General features: G+C 64.1%; 1 protein-coding gene across 4 annotated transcripts; it reads left to right on the forward strand.

Annotated features, from left to right (window-relative positions):
• Positions 1–320: 320 nt before the first annotated feature.
• On the forward strand, positions 321–13,073 carry POU6F1 (POU class 6 homeobox 1). Of its 4 annotated transcripts, XM_027445454.3 has the most exons (13): positions 322–469; positions 4,600–4,664; positions 6,996–7,105; positions 7,404–7,602; positions 8,653–8,765; positions 9,314–9,450; positions 9,539–9,663; positions 10,047–10,294; positions 10,607–10,735; positions 10,855–11,061; positions 11,421–11,559; positions 11,670–11,844; positions 11,972–12,453. In XM_027445454.3, exons 3-13 carry the CDS (start codon positions 7,052–7,054, stop codon positions 12,315–12,317), a joined length of 1,872 nt encoding a protein of 623 aa, XP_027301255.2. In that variant the 5' UTR covers positions 322–469; positions 4,600–4,664; positions 6,996–7,051; the 3' UTR covers positions 12,318–12,453. The 4 variants fall into 4 exon arrangements, with proteins under 4 accessions (XP_038027530.1, XP_027301255.2, XP_027301257.2 ...); XM_027445456.3 differs by lacking the exon at positions 9,539–9,663 and having other exon boundaries at positions 9,225–9,450; XM_038171602.2 differs by lacking the exons at positions 9,539–9,663; positions 10,047–10,294 and having other exon boundaries at positions 321–469; positions 9,225–9,450; positions 11,972–13,073.
• Positions 13,074–13,399: the final 326 nt, after the last annotated feature.

Below are 13,399 nucleotides of genomic sequence, written 5' to 3' on the forward strand. Positions count from 1 at the left end.
TGGGGGAGCCCTGACTTTGGGGGTCTCGGGGCTGAGGGGGGGGGGGGCTCCGTGCGCCCCCGGCGGCGGCGAGCAGCGTGGCAGCCCGGGGATGCGGCAAAGGCCTGCGCATAAATTATGTTCATGACGCAGCAGCTAAAAAATCCCACCGAGGGAAAGGAAAAAAGAAAAAAAACGAAAAAAAAAAAATAACACCAAAAACCCCCCAAAACCCACCCCAACCTCCCTTTTTCCCCCCCAAAAAACCACCACCACCTCCCTCCTCGGGTTGCTCCGGGCCGGGGCCGTCCCCCCTTAATTTTATTTTTTATTTATTTATATTTTTTTTTTCCTTTCCCCCCCCCCCCTCCTCTTCCAGCCTCCGGGCCCCGCTCGCCGCCTCCCTCCCCTTTGTGCCGCCGCCGCCGCCGCGATGAATTTTTAATTCTCGCCGGCAGCGGAGCGGGAGCGGGGCCGCGCGGAGCCGCCGGTGAGTGCGGGGCCGGGGCCGGGACCGGGGCCGGGGCCGGGGCGGGGGGCGGCGGGGCCCCGGCGCGGTGAATATGCAATGCCGTAATTAGCATAATTTATATATTTATGATAAAGAGAGCCCGGGTGAGTTCGGGCCGGGGGGGGGGAACGGGGGGGGGGAGAGGGGAAAACGGGGAGAGGCGGTGGAAAGAGGGGAGGGGGGGGGCACCGGGGAAAGTGGGGGGCACCGAGGGGAAAAGGGGGGGGAATGGGGAGGGTGGGGGGGGCACCCCAAGCGCCGGGACCCCCGTGCCCCCCCCCTCCCGCACCCAGCGGGGAAAATGTGATCGTAGCGGGGTTGGGGGGGGGACACGGTAATAATTTGGGGGTGAGGGAGGTGGGGGCTGGGGGGGCAGCAGGAATAAATCGGGGGGTGAAGGGTGCTGCGGGGGGGGGGGGGCGGTGTTGGGGTGCTGGAGGTGCAGGGCAAAGGGAGCCCCCTCCCCGGGTGGGAGGGGAAGGGCCCCCCCCAGCTCGGGGTGAGGGGTCCGGGGGGGTGCAGGTGCTCGGAAGGGATTTGGGAGCCCGGGGGCTCCGGGGGGGGGCGAGCAGAGCCCTTGGGGGGGGGGACACGAGGGGGATGCTGCACCTCGGGGAAGGATGGAGAGTACAGCTGGGGGGGGGCAAGGACATTCGGGGGGGGGGGGGCATAGTGTGGGGCTGGGCACAGCGTGCGGCAAAGTGGAGGGGGCCGCGTGTCCCTGCGGGGGGGTCCCTGCCCCGGGGACATCTCGCCCCTTGGGGGGGGGGACAGCTCGTGCTGCTGCTCTGAGACCCCCACTTGTATTTTTTTTTGTTTTTTTGTTTTTTTTTGGGGGGGGCACTTTCCATGGTGCCGCAGAGCCCCAGCTGGAGGAGCCGGGGATGGGGGGGCTGCCTCCCTCCTCGCCCCCCTCCCCATCCCGTGCCGCCGTCACGGGCTCCATCTTCACCCAGGAACCCCCTTTTAGCCCCCCCCCACCCCACGGAGGGGCAGAGCACTGCCCCCCCCCCATTACATTCCACAGGACCATAGTGTTATTTTTTTTGTGTGTGTGTGCGGGGGGGTCCTGTCCCCCCCCAGACCCACTGTGCCGTCCCTCCGAGACATCCTGGGCCCCCCCAGGGTGCCTCTGGCGTTGGCAGCCCCGGGCAATGGATGCTGCGGGCGCTATTTTTGGGGGGAGCCAGATGGGAGCTTCGAATGCAGCGGCTCGGGGGACGGGAAATCTGCTCCTGGTTTTGCCACCCTCCTCTGGCATGACCTTGGGAGGTGAACTTCATCCCTCGCCTCCCCGGCGGCGGCGGCGCAGCGGGAATAAAAATCCTTCTCCCGGCTCTCCGGGGAGACCAGCGGGTCCCTGGGAAGTCACCGCGCGGCTGCTCCCAGTGCCGGGGGAACGGGGGATCCCCATCGTCCTCCGAGGTTTTATTTGGGGTCAGGACGGGTTTTTGACCCCCAAGCCCCATGGGGGTGGAAGTGATGGGAGGTGAAGTGATGCAACCAAGGTCGTGCGAGCTGTCGGTGGCGGAGGTGGGCGCAGGGCTCGGGGCTGCCCCGCACCTTCCCGGGGGCGTTTTAGGGCAATAGTGGCCGGAAAGGGTAAAAGCACAACGCAGCCAGCAGAAAAATCTTCATTTTCAACGGCACAAAGAGGATTTTGCGAATAATGGAGTTAAACCCCCAAGCTGGCAGGAAGCTCTGCTCGACTGATTTGGGGTCTTTCCCCTGCGAGGTTGTGCTTGGGCTGGGGTCCCGCAGTGCGCGGTGCCAGCACCGGGCTCCCTTTGGTGCCCCGTCCCACGCAGGTGTCTGCACGCCAAAACGCAGCCCCGGGGCGAGGGGCTGCAGGCTGGGACGTGCCGGGGGCTCCGTTTCAGCCACGCAGACCCCTCCCCACGCTCGCTCCTGCCATGGTGCCTGTGGGCACGCAGCCAAGCTCGGCTCAGCCCCGCTCGCTTCGCTCAAAGTGGCTCTCGCTGGCTCCAGGCAGCCCCTGCGTCTTTCCGCTCGCCTTGGCAGGGCTCCCCTTGGGCTCGTCGATGCCTTTTCCCGGACTCGTCTTCAAGATTTGGCCGGCCCAAGCCCTGGCATGGGTTTTTCCAGGAACGAGCTTGACTCAAGCCATGGATGAGTAACCAGGAGCACCGGGAAGCTGCTCCAAAGCCCTCCCAGCAGAAGCAGCCTCTGTCCTGAAGCCTTCGCCGTCTTCCAGTTACGGCTGACGCCAGCTTTCCCTCAGAGCCCCAATCTCCAGGAATTTACAGCTGGCTGTAAAACCTCGCTCCCTGCTGCTGCCAGCCCGGCAGGGCTTGGACCGGGGACCGAGGAGCTGCTCCTGTAACGGGACAGCAGCGTTTTGCAGTCCTGCGCCAGGAGCCGGGGTCCTCGTGCTGTGCCACGCTGGGGTCTGGGGCCTGATTTTGGGGTGAAATCAGCTCAGCAACCTGGGAACGCAAAGGGATGTGCCGGTGGCTGGAGCCCTGTGCGCCCAGGGGCCGTTTCACCACGACCGAGCGATGCCAGCGGGCTGGCCCGGAGTCCCTGCGGCGCCAAAATTATGGGGCAGAAATCAGATTTGCATCCTGTCGCTGCTTAGTGGACAGATTTTGATTAGGGCACGTGTTTTTAAGCACAGCCGAAGGAATTAGAGGCTCATCTCCTGGGGCTCCGGGTCCCGTAAGCCTCTTTGCCCGGCCAGGTTGCGTTAAGGAGCCGCGTTCAGGTCCGGCAGCGAGATGCTGCGGGGCTGAGCCTCTGGGGTTCAAAGAGAAAACCCCAACGGCCGTGCTGTGCAAACCAAAGAGGTTTCAGGGGCCGGATTTCCCCTTTGCAAAGGCCGGCGGGCGCACTGCGATCACCCACGATTGAACAGCGGGTCAGCCCCGCACTGACACGTCTCAGGGGCCATGAACTTCAAGAAAGGGTCAAGAAAGGGGAAAAAGGCGCGCTGGGTCCTGCCCCGGCCACGTTGGGGTGCGAGTGTGAAAGGCCCAGCTGGGGGGGGATCGGTGTTACCGCGGTTTTGGGGCTCGCCCACCTGTGGCAGGGCCTTTCCCCCGCCAGGGAGCTTGGAAAGTCCCGAGCCTGGGGCAGGAATGGGCGTCCAGAGGAATTAATCTGGGGTGATGACAGCGAGTAATTAGCGAGCTGGAACCGTGTCCAAAATGTCTTCTGTCCGGACCGGCCCTAATTAAGCTCTGAGGGTTCCTCACCTGTGGCAAGTTTGTTCAAACTTAGATTTCTGCCCACTTGGGATCCGAGTGGCCACGTTTCTGACTCATCAACGCTTGTAATTAACATGGCAATTATATTCACAGTGAGACTCAGAGCATCTTAAATTATCCTCTCCTTTTTTACCCCCCTCCTTTTTTTTTTTTTTAAATATTATTATTATTTTGTGCATTTCATTTCCTTGTCGCCATCTGTTGCGAAATGGCTGTCTTCTTGCTGCGTGCACTTAACACCACCATCTGGACAAATTATTTGTCCCATTAATTGCGAAAAATGTGTGAAGAAGGAAAATGAAATGGTAGTGCCGACCTGCAGAAGGGCTGCTGGAGGAGAAGCAGCCCGCTCCCAAACCCAAAGCGCCGCCAAAGCGCGCCGAGCCTGACATGATGAAATGTCTGTTTAATCGTCTAGCGCACTAATTGGTCTCTTTGCACAGCACCGAGGAAAAAAAAAAAAATATCTCTCTCTCCTCTTCTCTCTGCGTTATTTGAGTCTTCCCCCGCGGGGCAAGCCTGAGCGGATCGAAGCCCCTCGCGGCGATCGAGGCGGTGGCTGGCGCGGGCGCGATGCCCTCCGCAGCCTCTCGCTGCTCCGGCCGTGCTGGGAGAAACCCAGGGGCTGGAGAGGGTCCCGGCATCGCCTCCCCTCGTGGGGCTGGGGGCTTGGATGGGTGGAAACGAGCCCTGGTGCTTGCGGGGGGGTCCCTGCGTCGCGACCCCCCAAGTCCCCGAGGGAGGCGAATTCGTGTCTTAGCTTTTAGCTGCTGCGCGTGCTGGGGACGGTGCTGGGGACACTTCGCTTCTTGGGCTCGGGGCTCCTTGTCCCAGGGCTCAGCCCCCCCCTCCCCTCCAGCCCTGCTTTCTCTCTCCCCACAGCACTGCGTGAACCCGAGGACCGGCCCCGAGCCCCTCCAGGAGCCTGACTGCACCCCGAGCAAACCGTGAGTGAGCGCCGGCGTCCCCTTCCTAAAGGCAGCCCCGGTGCCCCCCCGGGGACACGGTGACATCCCAGGCGGGGAGGGGACGGGATGGGACCGAGAACCTTCCCCAGCTCCTGGGTGCCAGGGGACACATCGCGACATATCGCGATATGCAGCACCCAGACTGCAGCCGGAGGGGGGAGTCCAGCAGCAGGCAGGGCAGAGCCCCCCGACCAGCGCCTGCCCACCCGCTGCGAGTTTTCCTTCCCCCTCTCGCCCTGCACGGAGCAGGACCCTTCGCACCTCGGGTCCAAGAGCTTTCCTCCCCACCTGCCCCTCACAGGCAGCACAAGCATCCCCTGCTCCGGCTTCCTCACCACTCGCCCAGCTCTGGCTGCCGGGGAGCTCATTAACTTTTAATTACGCCAGCTGCCTGCGTAAGCCGCTAGCTCGTCCCTCGCTCTGCTCTCCGTTGCACCGGAATAAATTGTTAATTAAACCGTGCGCTGGCATCCCAAGGTGTTTGTGTGCTCTGAAGCTCGGGCCAGGTTTAAAAATTCGCAGTGGGTACCGGGGAGCAGTCACCGGGTGTGGGGATGCCCCCCCCAAATCCGGCCATGGGGCTGAAGCTCTGCAGCCCCCCAGCCCTGGGTGAGGTTTTGGGATGAGCCCGGCAGGACCATGGCAGGGGCAGGCGGCTGCCGAACCCCGTCCTGGTGCTGTGCTGGGCCCCCCGGCATCGTTTGGCTGCCGACAATAAATGATGAGCAGTGGCTGAAAAGCCTCAGGGAGCGAGATGCTCGGCCCCTGGTGAGTTTCAAATGAGAATTTGGCTCCTAATTCCATTTGGGCACCCTTGGAGTGACGGGATCCAAGTGATGTTTAGGAACTGCAGATGCTGGCCCCAGCTCAGGACGCAGGGCAGAGGCAGGATCAGAGGGCAGAGGGAGCTGCAGGACCCAGCGTTTTGGGGCATTTTGGGCAGGTTGAGCTGGGGTCTGGCTGCTCCCACCAGGATAAACACGCCCCAGGCACCTGCGCAGCTCCACAAACAAGGACACCTTCGCACATGCATCAAGTAATTTTGAATGTCATCCAGGCCGGCTGGTTAAATGCGTCCCAGAGACATTCCTAATAAAAAATTCATAAGCCTCTTATAAAGGCAATTATGCTCCTGTAAGGCGGCGAGGGGACACTACGTGACCAAACGGGATAATGAGGGGCGCTGGGGGAGGAGGAGCCGCCTGCCAACAGGTGTGCCGAGCCCCTGCCATCGGCAGCGACTCATCTCATCCCCAAAAACATCAGCCGAAGCACCACAGCGCCCCAGGTCCCCTTGGGATGGAGCAGGTCATGGCTCCTGCTGCTGATGTTCGGCACTGGGGGCTTGGGAGAGCCGGGGGTGTCACCGAGACCCCTGGAAACCCGCTCCGTGCCCAAGCAGCCGTGGGTTCACAGCTGCTTTTTGAGGGTTTTTGAAAGGGGATGCAGGAACCCTAACCCTAACCCTAACCCTAACCCTAACCCTAACCCTAACCCTAACCCTAACCCTAACCCTAGCCCTAACCCTAACCCTATTCCTAACCCTAAACCTAATGACCCTAACCCTAACCCTAAACCTAATGACCCTAACCCTAACCCTAGCCCTAGCCCTAACCCTAACCCTAACCCTAACCCTAACCCTAACCCTAACCCTAACCCTAACCCTAACCCTAACCCTAGCCCTAACCCTAACCCTAACCCTAACCCTAACCCTAACCCTAACCCTAACCCTAACCCTAACCCTAACCCTAACCCTAGCCCTAACCCTAACCCTAACCCTAACCCTAATGACCCTAACCCTAGCCCTAACCCTAGCCCTAACCCTAACCCTAATGACCCTAACCCTAACCCTAAAACGGATCTAACCCTAACCCTAACCCTAAAACGGATCTAACCCTAACCCTAACCCTAACCCTAACCCTAATGACCCTAACCCTAACCCTAACCCTAATGACCCTAACCCTAGCCCTAACCCTAGCCCTAACCCTAACCCTAGCCCTAACCCTAATGACCCTAACCCTAACCCTAACCCTAACCCTAACCCTAACCCTAACCCTAACCCTAACCCTAACCCTCATCTCCCCAAGCACGGTGGGAGAGGAGAGGGGAAGAGGCTTGGCCCCCGCTGTGCGTTTTGACCCTCACCAAACAAACTGGGCTAGCCCCACAGCCCCAGCCCCTCCTGGGGGGGGGACACCGACTCTTCCGCAGCCTCCTGGAACGTTCTCCTCCAGGCACGTTCGGCTCCCAGCGCGTGGCCCCGCGGTGCCCGGTGGCTCGGGGACAAACTGCGGTGTCCCTCGCTTGCAGCATGAGGAAGGTGTGAGCCGCCTCCCCCTGCCCTCTCCCGCCTCCCCGGGGACACCATGGACCCCGAAGCCGTGCAGACCCAGGAGGCCCCGCTGACGGTCAACGAGCAGGTAGGGGCACACAGGGCAAGGTGGGGGGGGGCAGCAGCTGCAGGAAAACTGCTCCACGCCTCGGCTCCCCGCAGCCCTGGGAGCTGCTCTCGGTTGCTTTTGCATCCAGAGGAGCAAAACTGCAGCTGCAGGAGCAAAATTCCAGCCACAGGAGCAAAACTGCTCTGGGCTCCCCACGTTCCCGTGCAGGAGGTGGGGTACCGGGGGCTCGCCCAGCCCCAGCCCCATGGGACGGGGGGAGCCCAGCAGCCGGGGGCCAGCCCCTGGAGCTGATGGGTGTTTGGGGACACCTCTGCAGGTCATTGTCATGTCCAGCCACGAGACGATCCGCGTGCTGGAGGTCGGCGTGGACGCCCCGCCGCCAGCCGAGGAGGACAGGAAACCTTCGGAGATGCCACCCGGGGAGGGCGCACGGGGCTCCCCGCGAGGGAGCGGCGACCCGGGCAGAGAGGAGGTGCCCCCCAGCACCGAGACCTCGAGCAGCACGGAGGCGGCCGGTGAGATGTTCTCCTGCCCCGCTCCGGCCAGCCCTGCAGGCAGGCTGGGCTCCGGGGCGCTCAGTGGGACGAGCAGCTCCCATCCCTCACTCCAGAGCATCCCCGTGCCGAGCTCCATTAGGGTTCAGCAAAATAATTCCCCCTCCGGCAGCTGCGAGAGGGGAGGATCCTGCACCCAGAGCAACGCTCAGACCTTGTCTTAGAACCGCGGCAATTTTGCTAAAAAAAAAAAACCTTCGTGGACCTGTAGCTATTTCTGGGCAGCGACCCAAATCTGAGAAATGCCTGGCTCGTAGATGAGAAAAGTATTTATTTGGTAAAAGTTTTTTTTTTTTTCTGACGAAGGAGAAGACAGGAAAACGGTGTCTTTCTTTTTACAAAAATAGAAGAGGATTATGAGGATTTTGTACCCAAGGGCTGCCCTTATTAGAAGTTGTGCAGAATAAATACAGGAGGTTGCTCAAAAAATAAACAGGTCTTTCAAAAGTAATAAATAAGGATTAGGAACGAGGTTTCCTCTTACCTGGATGTTAATGATAGCTTAGAAATCTTACCATCTCCTGTGCATTTGGGTTGGAAAATGCAAATTAACTGAAACAGCTTTAGCAGGAGAATGCAAGATTTCAGCCGCGCAGTGAATTGCCTCCATTTTCTGGGAACTGTTTTTGTGTAGTTACAAAACTTCCACCGCCCCAGGGTGCCCCCGTCGGGTGCTGGCACCGCTGCAGCCGCTGCTGATTTGGGCTGGGGGGGGGGGAACAGGCGCATTGTGCACTCCCCCAGATCTCCTAACCCCTTCCTTCCCCCTTCTTGGGTCCCTGCCCCGTAATAAGCCCCAAACTCCCTTTTCCTGCATCCCATAACCAAGGCGACGACCCCCCCAAATCCCATGGGGGGGCTGCTGCTCCGGTGCTGCCCCAGCACCATCCCCGGGGGGGGGACAGGGACAGCCCTGGGAGGGCCGCTCATCCCCGGGGGGGCGTTGTGGCTGTGATTTGGGTCCCCCCCTTATCCCAGCGCCTCTCGAACCCTCTCCTCTGCCCCCCCAAGGCAAAACCAAGCCGGCAGCCGGAGCATCCCCCAGCAGCGGCCCCCCCAGCGGCACCTTCGGCCACGCCGCCAGCCAGCAGCCGCAGCCCTTGGCCCCGCTGGCTGCCCCGCAGGTAACTACCCCGGGGGGGGCATGGACGGGGCTGGGGCACTGGGGGGGGGCTGGAGGGGCAGGGGGAGCACGGCAGCTTGCAGGGGACCCCGGGGGGAAGGGGAAGGAACCCAGGGATGGGACTTGGGGGGGGGGGGCACCCGTTGGTGGTGGGCACCCGGGGCAGCGACGGCGGCTGCTGGCACGGGGCGCAGGAGCTGCCTCCCGGACCACGCCGCCCGAGGTGCTGCCAGAGCCACGGCCGTGGTGGTGGTGGTGGTCTGGGGGGGGGGGGATATGGGGGGCATCTCCCCCCCTCGGGGGGGTCGTGGGGGGGGGCTCCGCGGAGCTGGGAACCCAGCTGCTGAGATGGGAGGGACCCCGGGCCAGCTGCGCGCCCCTTTGCTCGCTCTTGCCTCGCTGATGCTGTCTGCAGTGGCGTTGATTTTTGTTCTTTTTTAAATCTTGTTTGCTTTTGCAGGTCTTGACTCAGGAAAACTTAGCAACAGTTGTGACAGGAGTAATGGTTCCAGCAGGGACAGTTACTCAACCTCTTCTTATCCCCATCAGTATTGCAGGTCAAGTGGCAGGTCAGCAGGGGCTGGCTGTGTGGACATTTCCTACAGCAACGGTCGCTGCCCTTCCCGGACTGACGGCTGCTTCTCCTACAGGGGGAATTTTCAAACCACCTATAGCCAATCTGCAAGGTAACCGCTGCTCTTCTGCTTTGCAGCATCCTTAATTGCACGCCTGGTCCTCCCCGGCTTGTTGCCGACCCGAGGCCGTCCTCTCCAGGAGGGGTCTGAAACGGTGTTTAATCGCGGGCGCTGGAAGAAGCAGGGTTTGTGGCGACCCCCCCGAGGCCGAAAGGTGCTGGGAGCGTCGGAGAGGGGCGGCGAGAGGGAGGGAGGAAGGAGACGGTGAGGGGGAGGAAGGCAGAGGTTGTGGGGGGGAGGGGAGATGAGGCTACAGGGACAGTGCTGGGGGTCTGGGGTCCGGGGCAGCTTTGGGGCTGTGGCCGTGTCACACCACTGCAGCGGGTGCAGGTCCCCAGGGCTGTGACCCTCCCCAAGGGGCAGCGCCGTGGGGGCTCTGCGGTGCCCGGGCAGGGTCTGTGCCCGTCTGCAGCGGGGCATCGCCTCCTCTCCTCTGGGCCGTGCGAGGAGCACCCGGGCGATGCGGTTCCCTTTGGGTGGGGGGCAGACCGGGGACCCAGCGAGCCTCGGGTCCCATCCTGGAGCCTCCCCGCCGTCCCCACTGTCCCCTGCTCCCCCCGGCTCACGCTCTCTCTGTCTCTTTGCAGTCGCCGCCGTCCTCAACACGGTGATTCCGGCCCCAGTGCAGCCTGCCCAGCCGCTGCCGGCCGCGGTGCAGCCCCGGCCCCCCCTGCAGCCTCAGAGCGTGTTCCCCCCGGCGCCCGCCGTGCCCAGCCAGCCCCCCATCCTGCCGCAGCCCGCTGCAGCGCCCACGCCGCCCGTGGCGAAGCCGCTTGAGCCGCAGCCCCAGCTCGCAGCAGTGCAGCCCGCGGGATTTGCCTTTAACCCCGGCATAGTAAGGAGCTGGGCAGCCCCAGGCCCGCGCCCGCTCCCCTTTCCCGGCACCAGACCCCGGCCTCAGTTTCCCCATCCCCGTTGGATGCTCGTCCCCCTCCGGCGGCCTCATGGGCAGCCCCCGAGTGGCTTGGGGAAAAAAACCCTCGGGTAAAGGACTGGGAGCAACCGCTTCCCATCACGGCAGCGAGGCGGGGGCCGCCCTGCCACGGGGGGGGACGCGGTGACCCCGGGATTAGCGGTGGCCCGATGAGGGGGGGGACGAGCAGCCCCGAGCCCCCGTCCCTAACCCCTGCCTTTCGGTTCTCCGCAGATCAGCGCCGCCTCCCTGGGGGGGCAAACACAGCTCCTCAGCTCCCTGGCGGCCGCCCCCGTGATCGCCAACACCATCTCCAGCGTGCCGGGCATCACGGGGCAGATCCTCACCAACGCCCAGGGCCAGGTACCGCCGGGGATGGGGAGGGGGCGTCCCCAAGGTGCCCCCCACCCTTACAGCGGCTCTGGGAGGGGCGCTGGAAGGACGTGCCCCCCCCGCAGCCCCCGCTCTCCTCCCTCACGCAGGTGATCGGGACCCTGCCGTGGGTGGTGAACCCCCCCGGCATCGCGGCCGCCAGCCCGGTGCCGGCCCCGAGCCTGCAGGAGCAGGCGGTGACGCCGCAGCTGCTGCTCAATGCCCAGGGCCAGGTGATCGCCACGCTGGCCAGCGGCACCATCCAAGCGGCCGCCATCAAGAAAAGCGGCCCCCCCGAGCCCCCCACCAAGAGCGAGGTGAGCTGGGGCTGCGCCGCGAGCCCTTCTTCTACCTACTTCTCCTTCCCCCTGCACGTGGTGGGCTGCCAGTACGGAACTGGGGCGTCCCAGCACAGAACTGGGTGGCTCTGTACTGGGTGGCTGGCCGGCCACTGGGACACGGTGCCAGATTGGGGACACGGTGCCAAATTGGGGACACGGTGCCGGACTGGGGACACGGTGCCGGACTGGGGACACGGTGCCAGATTGGGGACACGGTGCCGGACTGAGGACACGGTGCTGGATTGGGGACACGGTGCCAGACTGGGAGCACGGTGCCGGATTGGGGACACGGATCGGGGTGCCAGCCCCGCTGCTGACCCTCGCTGCCCCCCCAGGTGCAGCCCATCCAGCCGGCCCCAGCTCTCCCGCAGCCGGCCGTGGTCATCGCCAACCCTGCGCCGGCGGCGAAGGCGGCCTCGGCACCCGTCCCCATCACCTGCTCCGAGACGCCCACCGTCAGCCAGCTGGTGGCCAGTGAGTCCCTCGTGGGGGGGGGTACTGGGATTTGGGCTTCCCTACTGGGGGAGAGGATCCCCCGGGGGGGTCACCGCCGGCCGCCTTTGATGCCACCCCTCCGCTCGCAGAGCCCCAGGCCCCCAACAGCGGCGTGGAGGAGGACGGCATCAACCTGGAGGAGATCCGGGAGTTCGCCAAGAACTTCAAGATCCGGCGCCTGTCCCTCGGCCTGACGCAGACCCAGGTGGGCCAGGCCCTGACGGCCACCGAGGGCCCTGCCTACAGCCAGTCGGCCATCTGCAGGTACCGGCACAGGACCGGGGGTGCCGCGGGGTGGGGGCAGCGATCCAGGAGGAGGAGGAGGAGAGGAGGGAGGTCGGGACGAGGCAGCAGCCCTGCCCCCACAACGCCTCCTGCTCTGTCCCCGCAGGTTCGAGAAGCTGGACATCACCCCCAAGAGCGCCCAGAAGCTGAAGCCGGTGCTGGAGAAGTGGCTGAGCGAGGCCGAGCTGCGCAACCAGGAGGGGCAGCAGAACCTGATGGAGTTCGTGGGGGGGGAGCCCTCCAAGAAGCGCAAGCGCCGCACGTCCTTCACGCCGCAGGCCATCGAGGCGCTCAACGCCCACTTCGAGAAGAACGCGCTGCCCACCGGCCAGGAGATCACCGAGATCGCCAAGGAGCTCAACTACGACCGCGAAGTCGTCCGCGTGTGGTTCTGCAACCGCCGACAGACGCTCAAAAACACCAGCAAACTCAACGTCTTTCAGATCCCCTAAGGGAAGGGGGCCAAGGGGGGGCCCCCCATGCCCGGGTGCCCTCCCCGAGCCCGGGCGCCCTCCCCGAGCCCCCCTATCCCCCCTCCCCGCCCCCAGCCTCCTGCCATCAGCACTTTGTGACCGACTTTCCCCGGCCCCCGCCCCCTCTGCCCGGCTCCGGCGGGGGGCTCGGGACCCCCCCAGACCCCGCGCCTTGGTGTCCGTGCCCCCCTCCCGCCCCACACGTGGCCCAACCGTGTTCGCCTCCCGTGTGCCTCGTGGCCCCGTTCTGTGCGTGGTGCCGGACCCCCGCCTGCACTCACCGTGTCCCTGGGTGAGGGGGGGGCCGCCCTCCCCGCCTTTCCATGTCAGGTCTCCCCCCCCCTCCAGGAGTGATTTTTCATTTTTTTGGGGCCGTTTTCTCCCTTCTCCGCGCCTTCTCTATGTTTCCGAGGCCCGGTAGCGGTGAGCCCCGGTTGAGTTTCACCCCCTTTTTATTTCATCGCCCCCCCCCCCCGGTTCCCAGCCCTCTCCCCTCGGAGCAAACAGAGCCGCGGGAACCCGAAAACGAAGGCGTCGAGCCCCCGAGGAGCTGCTGGACCTCCAGAAGGGTGGCCCCGTGCCCGTGCCCCCCCTGTCCCCGTGGGGACATTGCACTATGGGGGGGGGACCGCGCGGGGTTAGCGGGGGGCAGAGCGAGCCGGGAGGAGGATTTGGGGGTCCCGCAGCGGGGGGAGCGCCCCCTCCGAGCCCCCCGCCCTGAGCCTGGGGACAGACAGACGGATGGGGAGCGCGGTGGGGGGGGGGGGGGGCAGGCCCCGCCGGGGTCACGGCAGCCTGATGCACTTGATGTAGTGGTGTGAAATAAACAGTATTTTTCTTTTTTCTTTTCCTTTTCCCTTTTTTTCGGAGGGGTGCGGGTGGGGGGGGGGGGCTCTCCCTTGCCCTGGGTGCACTCCCACTGCCGGGCTGCTCCCCCCCCCCGCCCCCCCCCCCGTGCCACCGGGGCCTGGGTTTTGGGGGAGGGGGGGGCTCGGAGCAGCCCCGAGGCCGGAGCGGGGCCGTTTCCATCGGGTTCCCCCCCCCGGGCTGAGGCCGCGCAG

The sequence above is a fragment of the Anas platyrhynchos genome, chromosome 34, assembly GCF_047663525.1.
Source record: "Anas platyrhynchos isolate ZD024472 breed Pekin duck chromosome 34, IASCAAS_PekinDuck_T2T, whole genome shotgun sequence".
Classification (NCBI taxonomy): domain Eukaryota; kingdom Metazoa; phylum Chordata; class Aves; order Anseriformes; family Anatidae; genus Anas; species Anas platyrhynchos.